Source organism: Macrobrachium rosenbergii, chromosome 44 (assembly GCF_040412425.1).
Source record: "Macrobrachium rosenbergii isolate ZJJX-2024 chromosome 44, ASM4041242v1, whole genome shotgun sequence".
Classification (NCBI taxonomy): domain Eukaryota; kingdom Metazoa; phylum Arthropoda; class Malacostraca; order Decapoda; family Palaemonidae; genus Macrobrachium; species Macrobrachium rosenbergii.
The window spans coordinates 34202156-34226458 of NC_089784.1; the positions used below are offsets into that span (position 1 = coordinate 34202156).

General features: G+C 35.6%; 1 protein-coding gene and 1 pseudogene across 1 annotated transcript; both read right to left on the bottom strand.

Annotated features, from left to right (window-relative positions):
* Positions 1-239: 239 nt before the first annotated feature.
* Positions 240-19566, bottom strand: LOC136829511 (F-box only protein 21-like). Its single transcript, XM_067088304.1, has 9 exons — positions 19344-19566; positions 12516-12764; positions 10029-10209; positions 9288-9470; positions 7985-8175; positions 7332-7607; positions 6670-6916; positions 4837-4943; positions 240-1245 (listed from the first exon to the last, which is right to left on the bottom strand). The coding sequence occupies exons 1-9, from the start codon at positions 19502-19504 to the stop codon at positions 1062-1064; spliced, it is 1779 nt and encodes a 592-aa protein (XP_066944405.1). The 5' UTR covers positions 19505-19566; the 3' UTR covers positions 240-1061.
* Positions 19567-21308: 1742 nt separating this feature from the next.
* LOC136829587 (uncharacterized) lies at positions 21309-22937 on the bottom strand (annotated as a pseudogene).
* Positions 22938-24303: the final 1366 nt, after the last annotated feature.

The window sequence follows — 24303 nt, forward strand, 5'->3', positions numbered from 1 at the left end:
GAGAGAGAGTGTTTGTTTACAATACAGTTCTGTAGAGAAGTTTCATAGCACAGCATAAGAATGCTGAGGTAGGTCTCTCTCTCTCTCTCTCTCTCTCTCTCTCTCTCTCTCTCTCTCTCTCTCTCTCTCTCTCTCTCACTTGACTGCATAATACTTACAGTTGTGAACTGGAAATGCTGCAAGTTTGCCTGACACTTTTGATCATGTTTTTGCTTGGTTGTATGGCGTGTTCATTTGAATTTTGTATAGATTTTTTCCCATTAAATTTTTTTTCCATGTGGTACCCTGCAAGAGTGAAACTGTGTGATGTGAACCCCAGTATACTGAAGGCCAACTGCATTTCCTCTAATAATTGTAGAAAATATGATCTGTAAAATTGTTCCTAATAGCAACACATTATGTATGAATAACTAGAAATAATTCTGAACATTACCGCAAATGCCTCAAAGGCATGGAAGTGGTTTCAAATCCAGCAAGCTTATTTAAATTACATATAATTCCAAACAACATAATTATGATTCCCTGCATCACAGTCATATTCTTAGAAATGCTGTACTTGTAAAAGTTATGTAAGTAAGGATTTTGCCCTTACAGAAATGTAGTGTAGAATTACTTTTGTAACACCTGAACACATTTATTTTCTGGAATAAAAATAAAATCTGAAAGAGTACTGAAAACAATTAAGCTTTGCTGCCTATAGTTTCATAAGATTACTGGAAAAAAAGGATAAAACTCTACTACTATGATACAAAAGAAAAATACAAGTTTTGTTCATTACATAAAAGCAAAAGTTGAATGCTCTGCAACTCGGGAATATGCATAAAATTTTCATTAAAAACCTACAACTATTATCTGTTCCATCAAAACTTTTTGTATTTATTTCACCTTAGAGTTATACTGTACAAACAAAACTTATTTACAATAGAAGTAACAAAATATTAACAAGTAAGTATTAGCAAAACTATTTTACAACATTGTACTTTTAACCTGAGAATTTTCAAAATATAAACAGGAAGAAGAGCTAAAAGTACAATAAAATATCAACTTCAGATTCCAGAATGCTACAACCACCCATGTGCTTTCAAAACATCGCTTCTTGCTAATTCATCGTCTGGATATTCCTCTTGAAGTTCACTGTTGGGGATATAATGTTTGCCAGTAAATGTATGGAAATATTTACCAACATCAACGTGGGTTATTGGCTCGGGCTCTGTGGCAATTTCTAAATTTTCTTGTGCTGCATACCTATGAAAAACAAGTCAAGTTGTAATAAAAGTGTGTTACTGTACAACGTTTTGTTTCCTAGATGCAAACCTGTTTCTGCCTTAATCAGTAACCTAGGCTAATGCTTGGGTATGAAAGTACACGTACTGTATGTGGTAGTTAAGAAACAGGCAAGACTCCCTTAATAATCCCTGTAGGCAGTTAGTGCTCAGTGTACCTAACATGGTACACTGTAAGCATTACTTAAGGTTCTTCACAGGGTTATTTAGAACCCTAGCTGCAACCCCTTTCGCTCCTTGTGCTGTACCTCCAGTTATAATCTCTTAAAACCTTTTCACATTTCCCTCCCAGTGCTGAATGACCATACGTTCCAGCACTTGACCTTTGGCCTAAATTTGATATTCCATTCCACCAATAATGGGTCTGTTTAACCCTTAAACGCCAACTGGACGTATTGTACATCGACTAAAATTGTCTGTTGGGTGCCAAGTGGACGTACGGTACGTCGACTACAAAAAGTTTTTAAAAATATTTGCGGAAAAATAGTTATAGGCCTAGTTTGCAAAAGATTTTAAATCACGCGCCTTGAGGGATGCTAGGAGTTCACAGATCACACTGTTGTTTTGTTTACAAGCGTTACCCAGCTGCGCATGTGCGAATTTCTTTCTTGCACTACAAAGCATCAGCGACGCATCTCAGAAATTCTTTTGTCACTTTGTCGTAATTTTTGCACCGTTTTATATTAGCCGTTACATAAAGTTTTATATATGAAAATCTGTGCAATTTCATGTAGAATACAACAAAAACAACCCATGGTTGTAGCTTTTATAAGTTTTGAAATATTTTCATATAAATCACGATAAGTGCCAAAATTTCAACCTTCAGTCAACTTTGACTCGACCGAAATGGTCGAAAAACACAATTATAAGCTAAAACTCTTACATTCTAGTAATATTCAATCATTTACCTTCATTTTGCAACAAATTGGAAGTCTCTAGCACAATATTTCGATTTATGGTGAATTTTTGAAAAAAACTTTTTCCTTAGGTCCGTGCGGTAACTCGGCCGAAAATCTCAGAAATTCTTTCGTCACATTGTCGTAATTTTTGCACCGTTTTACATTAGCTGTTACATAAAGTTTTATATATGAAAATGTGTGCAATTTCATGTAAAATACAACCAAAAACAACCCATGGTTGTAGCTTTTATCAGTTTTGAAATATTTTCATATAAATCATGATAAGTGCCAAAATTTCAACCTTAGGTCAACTTTGACTTGACCGAAATGGCCGAAAAACGCAATTGTAAGCTAAAACTCTTATATTCTAGTAATATTCAATAATTTACCTTCATTTTGCAACAAATTGGAAGTCTCTAGCACAATATTTTGATTTATGGTGAATTTTTTAAAAAAACTTTTTCCTTATGTCCGCACGCGGTAACTTGGCCAAAAATCTCAGAAATTCTTTCGTCACTTTGTCGTAATGTTTGCACCATTTTATATTAGATGTTACATAAAGTTTTATATATGAAAATGTGTGCAATTTCATGTAGAATACAACAAAAAATAACTCATGGTTGTAGCTTTTATCAGTTTTGAAATATTTTCATATAAATCACGATGTGCCAAAATTTCAACCTTCAGTCAACACTGACTCGACCGAAATGGTCGAAAAACACAATTGTAAGCTAAAACTCTTACATTCTAGTAACATTCAATCATTTACCTCCACTTTGCAACAAACGGGAAGTCTCTAGCACAATATTTCGATTTATGGTGAATTTTTGAAAAAAACTTTTTCCTTACCTCCGCGTGTGGTAACTCGGCTGAAAATCTCAGAATTTCTTTAGTCATGTCACCTTGTCGTAATTTTTGCCCCGTTTTCTATTAGGCATTACATAAAGTGTTATACATGAAAATGTGCGCAATTTCATGTAGAATACAACAAAAAATAACTCATGGTTGTAGCTTTTATCAGTTTTGAAATATTTTCATATAAATCACGATAAGTGCCAAAATTTAAACCTACGGTCAACTTTGACTCGACCGAAATGGTAGAAAAATGCAATTGTAAGCTAAAACTCTTACATTCTAGTAACATTCAATCATTTACCTTCATTTTGCAACAAACGGGAAGTCTCTAGCACAATATTTCGATTTATGGTGAATTTAAAAAAAACTTTTTCCTTACCTCCATGGCTCCAATAACTCTGCTGAAAATCTCAGAATTTCTTTAGTCACCTTGTCATAATTTTCGCACCGTTTTCTATTAGGCGTTACATAAAGTGTTATACATGAAAATGTGTGCAATTTCATGTAGAATACAACAAAAAATAACTTATGGTCATAGCTTTTATCAGTTTTGAAATATTTTCATATAAATGACGATAAATAGAAAAAATTCGACCTTCGGTCAACTTTAACTCGACTGAAATGGTCGAAAACTGCAATTGTAAGCTAAAACACTTACAGTCTAGTAATATTCAACCAATTACCTTCATTTTGCAACAAACGGGAAGTCTCTAGCACAATATTTCGATTTATGGTGAATTTTTGAAAAAAACTTTTTTTTACATCTGGGTGTTATGAATTCATGCATCATTTTGTGATAATATTTTCTCTGTGTTGCTTTGATCGTTTTACAATTTGTTATATACCAAAATCATTGCAATTTAGTGTACAACACACAAAAAAAAATAACTCATTAGCTTTGACCGTTTTGCTCACAGCAGGATTTGTATACAATTATACTGTGTATGAAATTTTTTTTTTCACTCATATATTTCAATATTTATATATGATAATGATATTTTTTTAATTTCTGATGGTTGCATACTAAACTTCAGGCAATGACAAAAAATGGAGCCAAAAATGAACTCTTAATCTTAATAACTAAGCGTGCTGTGATTTTTGTGATTTTTTCCGAAAAAAAATAGAGGCTCGGCATTTAAGGGTTAATGTGATTGCATCTAGGCTATACTATACTACCGCTGTTCTTGTACCATATTGACTCCCCCTGTTATAATTAGAAAACTAACAATACAAGTAACAGCAAATGAGCAGGTGCATTCCAAACATCCATGTACAGGAGTGCTACTTGCTCTTTAATTTGCAGCAACTCTAGACTATTTCTCCACCATAACTATCAAAGCTGACATGTAACTTTTTAAATATATCAATGAAGGTTCTATGAATAAAATATCATTAAGATTTAGTCTTCCCCCACTATACAGTACTCCACAAACCAAATGGAATGGTCACACAAGTAGGTACATATGTTGCTTTAAAATTTTCCAGCAACAATGACATTAAATGTTAGGAATCATAAAAGTGAGTTCACTGGGTTACTGACCTCCCAACCAAAACAAGGACAATATATCATAAGTACTGTATAATTTGGCACTATTAATAATTCACAAATCTTGTTACAATTCATAAAATTACCTGAATAAAGGTGTCTAAAGGATACCAATCCGAAAAAGAAACTGTTCATAAAAATAACACTGTATATATAAAATCTAAAGCAAAAGAGAATACCTGTATGGTAAAAATCAACCCTGAATGGACTATGTTAGTGAAATAAATGAAGGCTGTTAATTGTCATGTCTCACCTGTGAGATCCGTCGTAAACCAACACATTGTAAAAAGGTTGTTCTGTCTTGTACATAAGATTATCCACACCCATCCTATGCACCCAGTCACGTGGCATTCGACAAGTCTGTAAAATAAATGGAATTGATTTAGATTTTCTCCAGCAATTGATCATGCACCCAGTTATATACATAAATTTAAATTAATTGGTAAAAATTACAGGCTTCTGTGCTATAAACTGCAATACTAGTTGCATTGTATAAAATCTAACTGTACTAGCTTCACCCTCTTAATCAAACAAGATATTACCATTGCATACATGTCAACCCCTCTGGAGGATGATCACCCGTATCACTTAGTGTAACACTAGCAGATACTTGCTATCACTTGCATTTAGTAGTTCCCATATCCGTACCAAAACTGTATCATACCCATACCTATACCCATGTCTATACCCATACCTATACTTTTACCCATACCCATATTCCTTCCATACCCATATCCATAATATACCCTTACCCATATCCATAATATACCCTTACCCATACCCATACTGATACCCATACCCGTATCTGTACCATACCCATACCTGTGCCATGGGTATTTTGCATGGTTTTGTGTTTTGTTTAAACTCCTACTGAGTTTACCTCAAACCAATGCAGTACTGTAATTAAATGTCACTAGAAAGGGGGTTTATTCGGCTAACTCATAGCATAATATATTTCACCTCTTGTTTTTGTTTGGGAAATATTTTATTGTTGCAATTTGCTGGAATAACACTGTCTAACATAAGTTATTCTTGCAACTGTTATAGTATTTTTTTATGTTTTTCAAGCATGTTATTAATATAATAGATGCTCGAAAAACATCAGAAAATACTATAAAGTTGCAAGAATAACTTAAGTTAGACAATGTTATTCCAGCAAATTGCAACAATAAAATATTTCCCAAACAAAACCAAGAGGTGAAATATATTATGCCATGAGTTAAGTGAATAAATCCTCTCTCTAGTGACATTTAATTACTGCACTGCTTTGATGCAAACTAAACGAAACAAAAAACCATGCAAAATAAGTTAGTACCAATAAGTGATTATGACTCAGATTTGCTTAGTGATGGTTTTGTTAAGAATATTATGAAGGTAATTCTGGTGGTAGCACACTTAATACAGTCTCATTTCATGGTGAAACATAAGTGTAGTATACTCAGAAGTTTGAAATAACAGAAAGGTTACAAAAAGCCTTTTACACAGCCATAAAAATACAACTGTGTATGCAAGTGTGTATGTGTGTGTTCACAGTAACAATACAAATACTGGAACGAGAACAAGATATGTGTATGAATATTATAAATGACTAGCGAGACGGCACGTGCTACGCTGCGCAGGGCAGGAGGGCAGTCTATGAAGTAGTCTTCAGCTCCTGAAGCATTGAGAAACGCTCATTGGATTATAGCGTCTTCGAAGCCTTTCATCTTCATAAAACTCTGTTCTTTAGTTTTGTGCAAGAAATCCAAAGGCTACAGAGCCTGTACATTGTCTTGAAGCCTTTGGAAGCCCCAGAAGCCTCCAGAATTCCCAGAAGCCTTCGGAATTCCCAGATTCCTTATTGGATCCACTTGGAAATTATAACTACAGATAGATAAATTAGTAATATTTTTACTTAGAATATACAACAAAGAGAGAGATATCACTATACTTGCACAGTACAGCATTACAAGCTCAAACAAAATCAGGGAATGTTTTATGCCTGTCTCGCACATGCTTTGCTTACTAGTAGAGTTGACTGCAAATAACACAAAAACTATTTAAAGGCAATAATGTATACAAACAAAAGATCATGTGTACACTTCACCTTATCCCAGCCAAATATAACGCATGTATAGAGGTATCTCTTGTGTTTCATAACAAGCCCAGTTGCATAATTGACTTCATTGCTTCTCCTCTTGACAGTAACAGTCTTGGGGGTTTCACTCTGACTCTGCAGGATACGTTCACAGTCAGTCAACATTTCTTCGAGAATATCAGATGGACCTTCTTTTAAAAGACGCTGGCATCCAGCTACAATTCGATCATAGTGGATCTCCAAAGTGTAATATATCCTGTAAAATGAAGAAATATCTCTCAAAGACCAGTACAATGAACTTCAGCATTACATTCAATTTGTAATATAATATGGATATAATCTTTTATGTAAATTATCCATTAGTCGACGAAATGAAAGTCAGTAAATACAGTGTTTTTCAAAAATTTAAGCAAATGTTATGTTCTGTAAATAAAATCAATACCTTACAGTCTTAAGTCTTGGTTCAAAGTGGCTGACTGTATACAGTACATACATGTGCTTAGGAAGATCACGCTACTGAAGAGATGCCAAAACCAAACTATAATTATTGACACGTACTCATCCTGTACATAATTCTCATAGACAAAGTATGTATACTGTACCCCATAAACCTAGTGCCAAAACAGATACACAAGAAAATATTGGCAACATGGTAATATATGTGTACTAACCTCAACAACAGCTCTTGCACACCACGATCATTTGGTGAAAGCAGACTCATGAGCTCTGTTGCCGAGCAGAAGAGCTCCATGTGATCTGATGCGTGTGCCTGCATCTGTGCAACGTTCATGATGTTTCGAATCATTCTCTGAAATACCTGTACTGCTGTGCCTGAACTAAGAAGATCGTGATCAGAATGCAAGCCAACTGGTACTTCTTGCAACAACTCTGGCCCTGTAAGTCGTCGACCTCTATTGAAGGCATCTACATATTCATAATTGTCCTCTCTGGAATTATAAAATACAAATTTGTGATAAAAATCCATTAAAAACCAGAAGAAAATCAGATTACTGTACATTATTATGCTCTCAATCATACCAAAGTACAAATAATTTTGCTCCATAAAGAACAGGAGGTTAAAATTTAGAAAAGAGAAAATGATGCATTGCCCTTTAGCTTTGGGAAAAACATCATTCCACATGACTGGAAAATTCATTCAATTTAGATGGCCTAGAAGGAATGGCATACCATTAAAGACCCATACTTCAACAATCTAGATTTTGTGAAGAGATGGGCACAAAAACTTGGAACTTTACAATCAGCTTTAATAATGCTACTACAGTCCAAGGCAATAAAGGTACTTGAAAACAACCGTGAGTCTTACCCAGGTATCCTCCACCTCATAACAAAATGAGATGGATAGTTGACTGGTTCCAAGAGGACACCAAGGCGGTGACAAACTGCTGTGTAAATTATGCTGAGAGTGATTGGGATTCCTTTTTTAGATGTGAGTACTTCATTGATGAGAGAATTCTTCAAGTTGTAATAATCGCCATTATTTCCACATAATTTCACCTGAAACCCAAAATGCATGTTAGAGATAAAAAAAAAATAATAATTAATCACCAGTATTTTTTCTGAGTATGGTATTCTTTGTTTATTTCTGCTTATTACTGGTAATTGGGTATGCATATATTTTTATTTTCTGTCTTGTAATTATGTTCTACTATGTTTCTCATAAGCCATTAGTTTTAACATAACCTGTTCATATGACTGTGAAAAACCCCAGATCCTTCACTCCCAGTAAAATGAAAAAAGATCTGGTGTTCTCAGTAGGTTGAAGAATGTCTATATGGTCTCATTTCTCGTATGCTGAGTCTTCCCCAGAATTCAGACTTATTGAGATTCTGATGTTCATAAATAATTCAATGTCAGGCAGGACTAGGATAACATTTTGAGTGTTGGGTATAGTTTATTATTATTATTCAGAAGATAAACCCTGTTCATAAGGAACAGGCTTACAGGGGCCACTGACTTGAAATTCAGGCTTCCAAAGAATGTGGTGTTCATTTGAAAGACATCAGAGAAGATAACAGGAAATACAGAAAGAAATCAGTTATTTGAAAACAAAGATAAATTAACAAATTAATAACTAAATAGATGAAACTTTTAATAAATTATGAGAAGTACAAGGAGAATTGTTGTTGGGTAGTAATGTAATGCAACTCTGCTTGAACTTTTGAGACTCCAACTGCATAACATCCTTGGGGAGACCATTCCACAGTCCAACTGTGTGAGGAATACAAGACCTCTGGAACTCTGCCTCCAATGCAAGTAGGGGCTACTCCAGGAGAGTTATTATTAAACCACTCCAAAATTGAAGACCTTTAACAATTTCTCTGTTTTTCCTTATACTTTTTATATGAGATAACTGGAAAAAATTGCATAGTTCATATAACAAAGACACTATCATCTTCTACCATACCATTTCACATTTTCATTAATGGCATAAAATTTATAAGCAAGTACAATATCAAGGAGTCTATAAAAAACAAGAAAAAACCACTGACCTCTATAAGCATGTCCCTGTTGCCATTTGAACCCAGACTGTTCTGTTTAGAGAAGGCAAAACATTACTACCCAACATTCAAGAGCTAATGTAGCTTCACTACTTTGGAATTTCATACCTGAGAAAACAACACATTGTTCACACACTTGAAGATCTGATGGCACCTCATCTGTGACCACTGTGACTCTTGCAGAGTATCATAAGGGGAGAGCAGTGGTTTCAACAAAGCAGGATGATCTGAATGCACAACACTCACTCTAGCACGACAGTCGTCTGCAAGTTTATCAATTTGGCTGATCACCTGGAACAGAAATAAAAAAACTATTCTTAACAAAACAGCAAAAATACATTAGGGACCTCAAAATTAATAATAAAATCACAGTCTTCTATTTCCTTTTAACTTAACAAAGAGAAGTTTCATGAGACATATAAGCACTGTATAAAAACTGCCAGGTATTATCAAAGAGCAACTCATTCAGACTGTCAAGGATTATCTTGAACAGATGCTGTAAATATCAAAATATAAATAATATAAGATTTGTTTTTTAAATACTTATCTCCCCATTACATAGCTTTTACTATTACTAGTGTATAAGTAAAAGTTATATACAGTCATGGAAAGGTAAGGTTCATTTCCAAAATACAAAGCAAGAGCTACAGAAGAAGTCCCTAAACCCAGAAATTTCACAGCCCCCAATTCATATATTCAGATGCCTCACATTTCCTGAGGAATATTCTCTGTGAATCAAATGCCAACTGGAACATTATGGGAGAAACTACTTATTCCAAAATAAAATAAAGGTAGTACCACACAACTTAGCTATCCAAATGTCTGTGAATCAAATCACAAAATACTTACTTCCTTTGTGCTTATGTCAGTGTGTGGCTGGAACCACCTGGCAACTAAGATGGCCCCAATTTCTAGTGGCTGTTCATTTGGGGGTCGAGCCATGAAGATTTCCCAGTCTTGCTTACAAACATTTTGATGGACATGACATATCACCTTCAGGGCATAGTACTTTTCGGTCATGTTCTCATACCTACAATGGCAGACATATATAGCTATAAAAATTGTCTAAAATGAATTTCATTGTCTACTGTCCCCATGCAAAAAACTCAAAGATGCAAATATCTTATAAATACAGATATTCTTCGTTTGTTTTAGTGGATCGAACTAATTCTGAATCAATTTCAAGGCAATTAATTATCTTGCAAGAGAGGCAGACCAACAGGTGGAAGGGGTAGTCACTCTAGCTCCCTTACTGTTCACTCATTGGGTAAATCTTGCAATGAAAGAGGATCATTTACAAAGTCAATCGGCAAGACAGGAAGAAAGGAACTACATGAACAGCAATGGTTTGTATCTAGAAAACAAGTTAATACTTAAGTAAAAAGCCATTTTGAACCATGGAAATTTGTTTATGAACCCCCTTACTGTGAATAATGATCACCCAAACTTTCTTCCACTGCTTATTTTGCATATCTTAATATACAAGGTACCAATCAACTCATAACTGAACTATAGGCTGAGGAATGACACTACAAACAGTCTCACTAGAATCACAGAAATCTAATGAAGTCTTAAAATGGGAAAGGTTAGATGCTAAGTAAGTAAAGTACTGTAACTCCTGAGACCTTACAGGGTCAGTGTACAATAAAAGTGACACCTCTTAGGTTCATGTTAGCTTAAAACCAGCATTAACTAGAACTATTCACACAGGACTAATACTGTACCTACCTATGGGGCATATTTTTCAGTGAAAAAATAAAAGCTCAGAATAGATTTTCCATTCTCTCCTGAAACCTTAATGTTGTTTGCATAACTTTAAGGTAAAGAATTGCCTGATCAGTCTAAAAATATCAAGAACACATATCCTTATTAAGAATACCAACTGTGGAAAGCTTCGAACACATTAACTGAACTGAGTCTTACAAAGTTCCATTTTATGTAAAATATATGGCAAAATTTCTAAGCAAAGTTGGTGAAACTCAGCACAGAATTGCCTGTTCTGTTTCATTAAACCACTTACCACTAATTTTATCCAATGATGGAAAGGATGAAGAAAACTATGATAAAAGCACAAACTGCTAAGTTGAGCAGAGATCAAACTATAAAGATAGTATAACAGCTTCCCTTGAGGTGGAAGAATGAATACTTACCAGAGAAAAAGCAACTGGATGATTCTTTCTTTTTCCTGTCACTTTTGCCTGCGAGCGCTTCTTATTTTTAGTACATAAACTCAGCACTTAACTAACTTTACTTTCTGTGTACGTATCATACAGTAATATTGTATAAGTAACAGAAGACGACTGTCTATTGTAAGAGCAAAGACCTTTCTTTCAGTTATAAACGACATTCACACACAGTTACCCCCCTTTTCACAGCACCAGTTGACTGACTAGCAGGTAACACCCTTCGCCAGTTTGGTCTAGGCTGTACATTGCGAGACTGTTCACGCGTATTAACGGACTCCTCTGTTGGCTCTGACGGATGCCTTAAAAAAATTAAAACTGATAAAATACAGTGCATCTATTAAATGTTTCAAGTATATGATCCACCATGATCTCAAAAATAAACAAAATTATACATCAATTTTTGTTTCCTTGATACAAACTAAAAATTAAAAATGTATCATATTTGACAGCATATAAGACCTAAGGGTACAAAAGACGACACCTCTCCAATTTCAGCATTTCATATTCTACAGTATAGCAGCAACAAAAAGCTTTAAGCCTATGATAAACAGGGTGCCCCAGCATAAAGCTGTAACTTATTGTGACTGATAATCCACAAAGCAAGAGAGAGAGAGAGAGAGAGAAACCAAGCCATAGTGAGCTCCGTTGCTGTTGGCTTACATAGCTAAAGTTATTATACTAAAACCATCTTGTTCATCTCTCAGCATTTTATAAGTTTTTAATCCAGACTACTGGGAATTAGCAGACTGAATGCTTACTGAATATTTTCATTGCAACTAACTTGAGTGCTATGTCTTTGTAGTTACTATATTCAGCCAGGTCACCTTTCTTTGGTACCTTTGTTGACTTCTAGTTCCCAATCATTAGGTTTGTTTCCTCATTCTAATGAATTGTTTCGGATACTGACTGAAGGAATACTGTACTTTTTACAATTAGGTAATTAAACATGGAACTAATGCTCTTCAGCACATCTAAATTAAATCTGGTTTCTATCCTGACAGATGAAATAAAGCCTATGAAAAGTACTGTAACAGCTCTGCATCTCTTATGAACAATCTGATATTATTTGGACATAAATCACAATAATTAAATAGTCAATATCATACATAATTATCACTTAATTTTAACTGAATTACGGAATATTACTTACTGTGGTCCCTTTTCTATAATTTTTCTCAGAGCTGAATTTACATAAAGCAGGGCATATCTGGAGGAGGAAACTAAGCTGTCTATATTTGCATAGACCCGTGATGTCAGGTGAAGATAATGGTACAAATGATGACTCAGTCCAGACACAAACTCCTGGACTTTTCTCTCAAGAGTGACTATCTGACGGACTTCCTCTTGCCAGCTGACTGTAGCTGCATCGTAAGGAATCTGGTCCCATAATTTTGGCCAACTGAAAAAGAGGAAAATATAAACACTTAACATTTATTTTTTAAACATTTACCTCTCCATTATATATAGTTTTAACTACCGCTGGCGTGGAAGCAAAAGCTACATACAGGCAGTCCCCGGTTAACAATGGGTCCCACCTATGACGTTCCAAGGTTATGACGCTTTTCAAATATATTCACCAGAAATTATTTCCCGGTTTACGACGCATGTTCCGGGGTTATGATGCGTTGTACGCCAATCTGACAGAAGAAATATGGCTCCAAAACAGCAGAATAATCAAAGTTTGGAGGCTTTTGTGATGAAAAACTCAATAAAAATTCAGTTTACATCGTTTTCAATACACCCAAAGCATTAAAAGTAAGGTTTTCTTAGAATTTTTGACGATTTTCGACAATTTTTCGGTTTATGACGCAGCGTAAAAACGGAACCCCCGTCGTAAAACGGGGACTGCCTGTAATGGAGAGGTAAAGTTTATTTTGAAAATTATTTTATTTTTTAGGTTCCATAAATACAAATCTTTTTATTTTACTATTTTACTAATACTGCACCAACTGGGAAACTATACGTTAACCGGGAGTTGAGGCAACCCTAACAAACTAAGTCACAACTGCCTCAATGGCCCAAAGCAAAAGTGGATGAAACCAAATGAAGGTGCTCACAGGATGGTACATCCAGTTAAATAACATGAGTATGGCATATAGGCTATCACACTACAGTAACCATTTCCATACTTAGTCTACTGCTTTTTTAGAATTGGGCAACTGACATACACATATCAATACTTATATCATTATTACTATTAATAAATAGTTTAACTAGAGCTTGAGTTAACATTTTTAACTTTCACAGGGGTGGCCCAAAAGGGTCTGCCCTAAATATATGTACATTGTACGATTAGATTTAGTAAACAATTTACAACTTAACACCAAACAATTAGATAAGCTGAAAATGCTGAAGGTGCTGACAAAAATTTTTTTATGTATTTACTTCCACAACTTGATATTTGTTGTTGGTTAAAACTGAGCAGTCATATAAAGAGGTTCTAATTGTAAATGTTGTTCTGCATTCAGGGCTTGGGTATTTGATGGGGTCAATCAAATAGTACCCTTGGGTGAAATTTGTGTGACCAGTTCAGAGATGAGAGTATTTTACTTCAATATGGGATTCTCTTGGGAATGAAGAATACCACAATCCAACAATGGGTTTAATTAAGTTTACTTACTGGTAGCTATAGTCTACCTAGCGTACTTGGTCAAAGGAGGGTCTCGGGGGAGGGTGAAAGAGCGATGCCAAAAGTACTTTCCTCATTGTGCAAATAAAGCTATTGAAGACTCCCTTTCGATTTTTTAAAATAAAAGCTTTATTTAAGAAACACATCTCATTATAATTGAGGGCTGTTTTATTATAATAATATTGTTACAAATAGAATATGAAAATATTAATTAAGACAATGTGACAACGCTTTCCTCACATTCTGCCACATCTTCGTTTACCCAAAGGCGATGGTGAGGAAGATACAATTATAGTTTTAGGTTAGTAGCCTTGGATTAACCCATTCCATTAAAGGACCTCTAGGTCAACACAAGGAACAATGGATATCTCCCCAAAATGAAGCATCAGCCCTCAAACAAATGAATAATACATTAATGAACCCTCTAATTCCTAAAGGTAGACCAATGTAACTTCAAATAATAAAATAATAAAGCACAGCAAAAATATGGTATAAAATAATGAAAATTATTAAATATTATACTTACAGTTAAAAATAAAGGAAATCTGAGAGAGAGAGAGAGAGAGAGAGAGAGAGAGAGAGAGAGAGAGAGAGAGAGAGAGAGAGAGAGAGAGCGCATTTGAACATTTCCAATGCACAGAGATTATTTTTCAAATGACATCTGTGCAGTCGTGAAACAACCTCCACAATATGTAAAATGCAAAAAAAAAACCAAAGAAACGAAAGAAAAATTCTGCTGACTAAAAGAAGACAAACAAGCCTAGTAATTACTGAATGCACTGTGAAAAAACACAACAGTCAAAAATTATGAATTGACATTTAAGGGAAGGAGAGAGTTACCCGGTGATAGTTAAAATTTAAATTTCATTTAATTTATGATCACATATCTTCATTTATGATAATAACGTTTCTAAAAGAAGAGTTAGCACTAAACTCAGTTGTTTACAAGAGAAACAAAACCAAGAAATACAAGAGGATTATAACAGGTCAATGTCTTAGGAAGGAAAGGGTATCCACAATCCACGAGTAACTCAGAAATGGAGATATGCCAACGCTGTGAAGCAACAGGGGTGGGGGCTCCCTTTTGACCAAGTACGCCAGGGAGACTATAGCTTATGTTGTTCTTTTGTCCTTTTCAGCTAATTATACTTGTGATGCCTGTACAGTAGTTTGTTAACAGTTGAACCAGCCAACATGATAACTTTATAATCAAAACAAAGGAAAGTAGTGTTATGAAAGAAATTATTTTCTACTCCAAGTACTGTACTTGTAAATGATGGTATAAACAGTAACACCTCAGCTCAGTGGAGCTCAACTTAGGAAACCTCTGTACTTATCAGCCATATTGTTACTATCATTGTTTTTTGCTATGCTACCATTTTACATGGTACAATTTTAGATACATCTCTGAAATTGAATGCCAAGTGTAAAATGCCTGCATTTTTCATAACTTCTGCGACATATCATTGTTCCCTTCTTACCTGCGTCTTTCTTCTAAGCCGAAGGAGTAGTCGTCCACAGTGTCTCTTCTGTAGTCAGCAGCTCACGATATTATCATTTAGAAGGGATATTTATGAAATGTAATTATCTCTCAGAAAGGCGTAATGGAGACAAAATGGGTAGCTTCTTACTTTAATAATGAAAGTTAAGTACATACACAAGTACAATTACGGTTACACTTTACTATCTTGAAACCACTCTTGCTAGTCAAAGTTCAGTTTATGTCTGGTTTAAGTAGCCCGCGGTCAGAGTCTGGTTGGGACCATGGAAGCAAGGGGAAGAACTGCGTCTTCTTGTATTGGTGACTAGTGACTCAAATGAATCTTCTCTGGCTTCTGGATTCTCTGGAACCCCTGGTTCTTCTTGCTATCTTCCATCTCCTCCCTTGAAGTTCCTCATTGGAAGATTTTATCTGTAAGGCCTCCCCTCGAACAGCTTGATTGGGAAGGACAGTTGTGGGTGTTGTTAAAATCTCTCCTTAGAGGTTTGATTGGAAATGACCTGAGGAGGGGGTGTTACTAGCACCTCCCTAGAATGTCTAATTGGAGAAATGGTGAACTACTTCACTTTGTCCAGCCCCTTTTCATGGAAATTCATGTGAACGCCTCCTATTGAAGGCGGGATTATAGATATGGATGGAATGTTAACTTCTGACGAGGTGCTAAGTAATCCTTGGTCAGCTGAATCACGAGGGCACAGGTTCCAGATTTTACAGTCGGTTTTATGGCCTTGGGAGCGATACACTCACTCACTGTTTTGAGTTTGTATAAGATGGTTTCCTGCTTTTTAGCTTACTTGACATTTCTAGCCTTGCAATGCATAACAACCAAGGCTTAATTGTTGTTCTCTCTCTCTCTCTCTCTCTCTCTCTCTCTCTCTCTCTCTCTATGCTTCCCTTTTTAATTTTTCTTTACATCACTACACAGGTTAGTTAAGGTTGGGTACTATGTGGACTTGCTGTCAACAATGATTTATCTTGAAAATATTCAAGTGGAGGCTACAATATAGGGTAGGCAGTCCCCGCTTACTGGCGGCATCGGTTAATGGTGTTTTGGTGTTACGGCTTGGCTAGCGACGTTATTAACTGGATTTTCGGTGCTGGTAAGCAGTTTATCGGCGTCAGTAAGCGATTTATCAGCGCCGATAACCGGTTAATGGCACCATTAAGTGGTTTACCAGCGATTTTTGGTTATCGGCAATTTTCGGCTAACAGCGCTTGGCCGGGAACGGAACCCCCTCCGTTAACTGACGGCTGCCTGTATTTGTTACTTAACAGACTTTTTTACTTATCAGAAAAGCCAGATACCCAAAGTGTCTGTTAAGCTGAGGTGCTACTGTAATCACAATTCAGTAAGAGGCCTATGAGATCAAAATATCAAATTCTAAAGTAAATTGTATTTTTCCTAACATAAAAACCTACACTTTCTTATATGGAGCACTCACGCTTAGCGCACTTTGGATGTCACTGAATCATTTAAAAAAAAAAAAACATTAACAGACAGGCCTGAGGTTGCCGGCAACCTGAGCTGGCCTTCATTTTTCAGTATAAGATAAACATTATAACCTTAAACCGCTATAACTGAGTGATTGCAATTGCTAATACAATATCAGAACTAACAGTTCATACATAACTTCCACTGCACATCAAAACTGCTCTTGTGATTTTTACAAAAGCTTTCTGAAATTTACTCCCATATTTTAACTCTTGTTTCAGGTCAGTATGATTTCTGAAAATGCAAAGAACTAGTGATGAGTGAGCCTCTCTTTGATTAATCACATCCAAAGGACCCCACTAAATACTTCAAACTTCCATACCATGCAAGACTCTCTACAAAACTAAGGTAAGTAATGTGTAAGATAGGTTGGAAGGTCTAGGGAACCGCTGGCCACATACAACATGGCATCCTAGGTAAGGTGAGGTTAGAGGTCCTGGGAGTCTAAGATTTCAAGGGTTTTTATTGGATAAAAAGTACTTAAAACTTATTTTGAACAAAATGGGAAATATACCTGAATTCACTCTTTGTCTCAACATCATACAACCTCTCAAGATGTTAAGGAATGCTTAATGAGACATCATTTTCATCAAACAGATACTGGTAAATCCCAGACTTGCTACATTATCCAGTAAAGACAGTGCTTATTGATAACTTTCCCCTCCCACTCAATTTAATATCATAAATGGCTGAATGATGATCTTTTGAGTTTCTCCATATGGAATATAAGTAAAGAGTAAATTTGGTATTTACTGATAAAAATATGAAAGCTTGTGTCATTTTTTAAGGTAACTATATTGTTTTGAAGATGTTCATTCCACTTGTTTGTGGTCACCACAAAATTGGGAAGTCCTGTAAGCACATATGCTATTCAACATTGCACATGGAAGTTTTTTTTCTGTTACATAATAATTACCTATCATTTTCAACCAATTAAAATTATACATTCTTACGCTAAAATACTTAGACGTTTTCTGATTCCTCCCAGTTTTCATGACAGTTTTTTTAAGTTTAACAATGGGTGTAAAATGTGAGTTTTTACCTTCACACTTCTCAGGCCAACATTAAGGGATATACTGTGTACAATGGTAAAGGGATATACTATGTACAATGGTAAGGGGAAGACAGGGGTGTCCCCTTGTACAGTTAAGACACAGGTGATGAATATCTTCATTTCAGGACAATAATTTATGGAGCTCTACATCAGATTAGGATAGATGGGGGGGGGCATTGTCCAGCACAGGCTTAGGTAAGAACTCCAGTTTAGGGAAGCTTGGTTGGAATGCATGCCTGTATTTTACTCTATGACTCTTATGGTGTCTAGGGCAGGTTAGGTATATATGGAAGGCCCACAGGGAAACCTAAGTAGAGATGCACCACCCTGGGCAAGGTTAGTTTTAGGAACATTAAGTTAATGAATCTCTAGCTTAACTGTCCTACAGGGAGAGAGAACAGATATGTTATTGTTTATTGTAATGATACCCACCATGGAATGGTTCCATGCATGCGCAAGGCATATGGGAGGCATATTTTCAAGGGATTGGCTAAGGAAACCTATTATAAAAGGAACTATACTAATGTAGCCTAACCTAACCTAGTAGGCAGTGTTAGTTAGGCGGGGGACTGAGCCCCAGACCCCCTGGTGACGGAAACTCGGTAATTCTGCGTATTAGCTCCGCGCCTGTTTTTACCTTGGAAACTGGTTTTTTATACACTTTTAGGGCTTCTGATACTAGCGGTGCATTTGTTTGTTGTCAGCCAAATGGAATGTCCCTTCACTGTGTTTAGTACTGGCCCGGGGCAGTACCCATAAGTTAACAAGTTATTGCACTTGCCGGACGGGATATGAACTGTTCCATACAGACGTACCCGTGCTCTGTCTCGTGAAGATCGCATATGGAAACCCCTTGTTGGGTGGACTTCAGGGGTTAATTACAGGTTAATTACATTCGTGCGACAAAAACTGAAAGTAAATCCATAATTAGCAACCAAAATACTGCAGAAAAAGTCAAGTTAGAAGGAAATCGCCGCCGCGGAGCTACTACTTAGATCTACTGGAAACTCCTCCACTTTTTACCAAAACTTCCCTATAACACTGCGCATGCACAATAGCATTCCAGGATGGCCAGCATACTATAACATATCAGCTCTGAGGTTAATTACTGTCGACCCCCAAAAACTAATGGTAAATTTTTGATAGGCAAAAAAAATACTATAGAAAAACTCAATTTCCAAGGTAATATGCCATGCGGAGTTATACTATAGTTCTACCTTTACCATCAATAGCTACGTTGGCTTACGAACAAAATTTAAATGAAATAAAAATAAAAATTAAAAATCCTTTGCTAAATCATACCCATTCTTCAACTTCAGTCGCCATAAGCAAGGAGTCGCCACAAAATCCCTCAATCTGGAGCAAGTTGCAGCTACTCTCGTCAGATCATGGACATTAATCCCAGGACATGATAATATTTTCAACAATACTTCATCGGGTAAATCGCACAAACGATTTTCCATTATAACTGTTTGTCAGTCTCTAATCCTACGTTTCTTTGTAGTAGTGGTAGTGGTAGTAATAGATGGATTATGCTATTGAAACGGCTCCCCTTTTTGCTCAGTTTATTTCTCCTTTATTTTAGTTTATTGTCTCCGTAATACCATATACTATATATATATATATATATATATATATATATATATATATATATATATATATATATATATATATATATATATATTTGTAAATTTCTTCCTATTTTCAATTTCTTCTTTCGATAGGTCTGCATACAGAAGGGTAATAACTATAAGTTCCGCTTTATTTTCTCCTTTGTGTTTATTTTTCAACTCATTGTCTCTGAAGTACCAGATCTATTTTTTTTTATAAATTCATTCCTATTTTCAATTTATTCTTTCGATAGATCAGGAGATAAAAGGACGTTAGCTGTCAAATCCTCTTTACTTTCTCCTGTCTGTTTGTTGTTTATATTCTGTATAATACAATACATTTTTTTTAATTCCCTTCTGTTTTCAGTTTCTTCTTTCGATAGGTCAGTCGATAGAAGGGTGCTGGCTGTCGATTCTTCTTTATTTTCATGATATGCCTGCCACACGAATCTATATCTATTTCTAATGTCACTATATGCTGAGCATTGTGTTGTGAACGCCGCTTTTTGTCCTTGACGTCCCTGGCTTAAGAATTTTGCCAGACCGTTTGATTATGTAAACAATCTTTCCATGGACTGGTTCTCCCTTTTTTGGGTAAAACTGAAGCCAACTACGTCGTCCCTCTGGTATTGGTAGCTATTGCCAGTTTACGTGCAAAATGTACACCGTGCCTGGCACCAGGCCCTGTGGGAAGAACGTAAAAACATAAGCAAAAGATAGTAAATACCATAAACATAAACAAAGAGGCATAAGCATAAACAAAAGGCAGCAAATATTTAGATTTGCGACTGGCGGGAACCATGCTGCGGTAGAAAGCTTCAGTTTTACCCCCCTTTTTGTTGGAATTGAAATGTAAAATTTAGGTCAAAGGCTGAGTGCTGGGACCTATGATAAAGTCATTCAACGCTGAAAAAAAAATGTTGTCAGGAGAGGGTGGAAAGTAGGATGGAAGAAAGACAACATGAACGGAGGTACAGTAAAAGGAATGAAAGGGGTTACAGCTAGGGGCCGAAGGGATGCTGCAAAGAACCTTAAGTAATGCCTACAGTGCAACGCATGAGGTGGACCCCCTCCCTGTTGATTTCTAATCTCCCAGTTTATTGTAATACACACACACACACACACACACATATATATATATATATATATATATATATATATATATATATATATATATATATATATATATTAGTTATGACTCAAAATAAAAAATTTTGCCTGGTATGAGATTTATTGAACATTTTGGTACTAATCACAAAACCTAATGCATTTTATTCAAATTTGAAAATATGTCCCCACACAAGCCATTTTTGTATGAAACATTTCAATAGGCCTATCTGATATTGGTGCAAAAAAATCTCAAACTAGATATTGTTGGTGACAACAAACCGATCGTTTAAATACTTGTCTTTTTGCATATTTCACTAAATTCTTCCATCACTTTAACAGCTCTCTCAGCTATCATGTTTGATCGTGGAATATCAAGCACTGACGGTGACCTGTTCCAATGAGTTTTCAAGCATTTCAGGGCGCTGGCACATCTCAACTCTGTAATTCCAAAGTGGAGGTCCTTGTAGCTGGTTTACTTGAATTTTTATCAGTGAACCACGCTTCTTGCCAGCTGTTGGCGATGAAACTCACTGGACGTTCCAAAATATTACGCCATGATGGTAGTAAAAAAGTATGCAAGGAGCGTATAAATGGCCCTCGAGTTCCATCGGGCACTGTGTAGTGAAGGCAATTTCTTCCATTTGATAATTGGGAATGAATCATGCTTCTTGTAATGCTGGAATGCTTTGCATAGTTCATATAAGAACTTGAAGTCATCTCTCCAACCTTTCTCAGTCTTTTCCATTTGAGTCTCTGTCTTGTACTCAGTTTGTAGATTATTATAATTTTCTAACAGTTCATCGACGAATTTGTAGTTCAGACTCGGCTCTGTAGTTGTTTCAGAAACATAGAAGTCAAGAACATGCCTCAATATTCTGTCCAACATGTGATGCTGACACCCAATGTATTGAGGCACGTCTAAGCCCTTTTCATTCATAGTTCTCTGAATTCTTGCAACCACACCATTTGAACGTCCAGTGTTTACGGCAGTTGTGTCACACACAGTCATTTTAATGCTTGACCAGGCATCATATTCATCAATAACTTTCTCGAGTGCATCATATATATCTTTTGAAGATCCACTTTTGCACCGTACAACCCCTAGTCTTACATCTCTAGTTGCACTTTGATGCAGACCACTTGGTATTCCTGTTTCACTAATCTTTTCCCATCAAAATGGAGCCAATAATCCTTCTCTTCCTTTAAAGTGACTTAATCTCACCCTTCTTTTTTTCTGCAAGTCTGATAACTCCTCGCCATACTCCTGATTGTGTTGGTGTAGGAAGAGGCACGCCTTCTTCTGCAAGACTTGCACAAACTTTAGATGCCTTGTTGGTAGACAGACTCTGGCGACTCACTAATTTTGTGGCCTGGTGTGTAGCAGATGGTTTTTTCTCTTGTTCGGCACTGGCTCTTCATCAGAACTGCCCTCTGTTACACTGCTAACATTTTCACCTGAACTAACAGATTCACTTTCCATGTCAGATATAGTAGCACTTTGTTCATGTGATATTGGAAGATGTCTCTGTCTTTTTGAAGGATGTATAGAGGACTTAGGTGCTGGCTTGTGAGTGCTGTATCCAACCTTCCCACCTGACTCAATTTGTTTGTGATAAAGCTCTTTATCCTCACGGCACAGCCAAACACCATCAACTTTGGTGATGTCAAAAATGCTCTTCATACCATTCAAAAAGCCTTCCTTTGGTCTACGTTGATTCTTCTCATATAAAAGTATCATTTTTGTCAGTCGTGCATTAATGGCTTGCTGACTGAGAGTAGGAAAGCTGAATTTTCCCCACAACTCTGATAATTCCTGACAAATCCGTTTTATCCTAGTACTTTTCATTTTGTCTTCTTCCAGTAACATGTGGTATCTTCCCAAAACATGCCGTTTTTGAGGTAGCCTGGTGAAACTTGTCAAGCATTCAACACGAGGAAGATTACGCCGCATTGTATGAATGGATGATGGTAGATTGGAAGTCCATTTTTGTGCATTCTTTTTCACAGTATCACTAGACTTAAAGTACGCCATGTTTCCCGTTTCTCTGAAATACAAGAACATATGATTGTTAGGACTGCAAATCAACACTTCAGTATGAGTATAAAACTAAAATGCAAACCTCTTTTCAGTAGCATTAATGCAAACTCCTATAGAAATTACCTGGAGAGAGAGCCAGGCAGCACATCCAATGGTTGTCAAGTCCGAGAGGGAACTGAACATTACTGAAGCTACTGAGCCAGCCTATGATGATGCAATAGATGATGCAATACACCCAAACACACTGTGGTAGTATTGCATCATCCAAATTTTACCTGGAGAAAATCACCCAAAGGTTTCTATTCTAGGGTTTATCACTTGTTAAATTGTGATCAATAGTCTCAAATTAAAATACAATTGGGCTCATGAAACCTGAATTATCAACAAGGATTACTCATTCTGCTTGAATAGCATATAAAATACTTGTTTGTAAGGTGTCTAAGATAACAAAATGCAGTGTTTTCCCTATTTTGGTGAGAACTCAAACTTTAAGTGCATCGGTGGGGACCTTTTTCACACAATATCAAAATAACGGTGATTTTTATAATAAGTGATAGAATCTCATCACATAAAATAGCAGGAGTATTAAAATTTGAAAAATATTTTTTTCTCATAACCCAAACAGTAATATATATATATATATATATATATATATATATATATATATATATATATATATATATATATATATATATATATATATATATATATATACATAATAGTCTCGGAATATGGTTTTTAAATAATAAGTTTATTAGGTTTTCTTTAAAATAATAATTTTTTTACAACACTTATATGTATGAATGTATCACTGAATCACGAAAATGTGGAACGATAAATAAAAGCCATGAAGGAAAGAGAGACGACAGAGTGGTGCTAGGCCTTTCGACTTACTGTCCTTTACTATCTTGTTAAGTAAAGGACAGTAAGTCGAAAGGCCTAGAATATACATACACACACATATATAATATATATATATATATATATATATATATATATATATATATATATATATATTAATATATATATATATTTATATATATATATATATATATATATATATATATATATATATATATATATATATATATATATATAGTCTCGGAATATGGTTTTCTTTAAATAATAATTTTTTAGTTTATTGTAACACACACATATATGTATGTATAACTGAATCACGAAAATGTGGAACGTGATAAATATAAAGCTTGCCACGAAGGAAGAAAACAACAGAGTGATGCTTAGGCCTTTCAACTTACTGTCCTTTACTGTCTTGCTAAGTAAAGGACAGTAAGTCGAATGGTCAGTACCACTGTTGTTTCTCTTTCCTTTGAATTGTTTTTTAAATGGAGGATGTGTGTGTGTATGTATGTATGAGACTCAATATTTAAATGATGTTGATGATTCTTCCAAGGCTTGCTCAACAGAATGCATCACAAACCTAAGAAGACGGACCTAACAAAAATCTAAGAGAACGTAAATAATTAGAAGAGAGGATCCAGAA

What these genes read in the sequence shown, in the direction of transcription:
- LOC136829511 (XM_067088304.1), bottom strand. Translation starts at nt 19,504, where the DNA reads ATGGAAAATCGTTTGTGCGATTTACCCGATGAAGTATTGTTGAAAATA. An exon ending in ACAATGTGTTGTTTTCTCAG is followed by an intron (nt 8,176 to 9,287) that starts GTATGAAATTCC and finishes TTTGGGTTTCAG; the next exon opens with GTGAAATTATGTGGAAATAA. An exon ending in TTATATTTGGCTGGGATAAG is followed by an intron (nt 4,944 to 6,669) that starts GTGAAGTGTACA and finishes TTTATTTTACAG; the next exon opens with ACTTGTCGAATGCCACGTGA.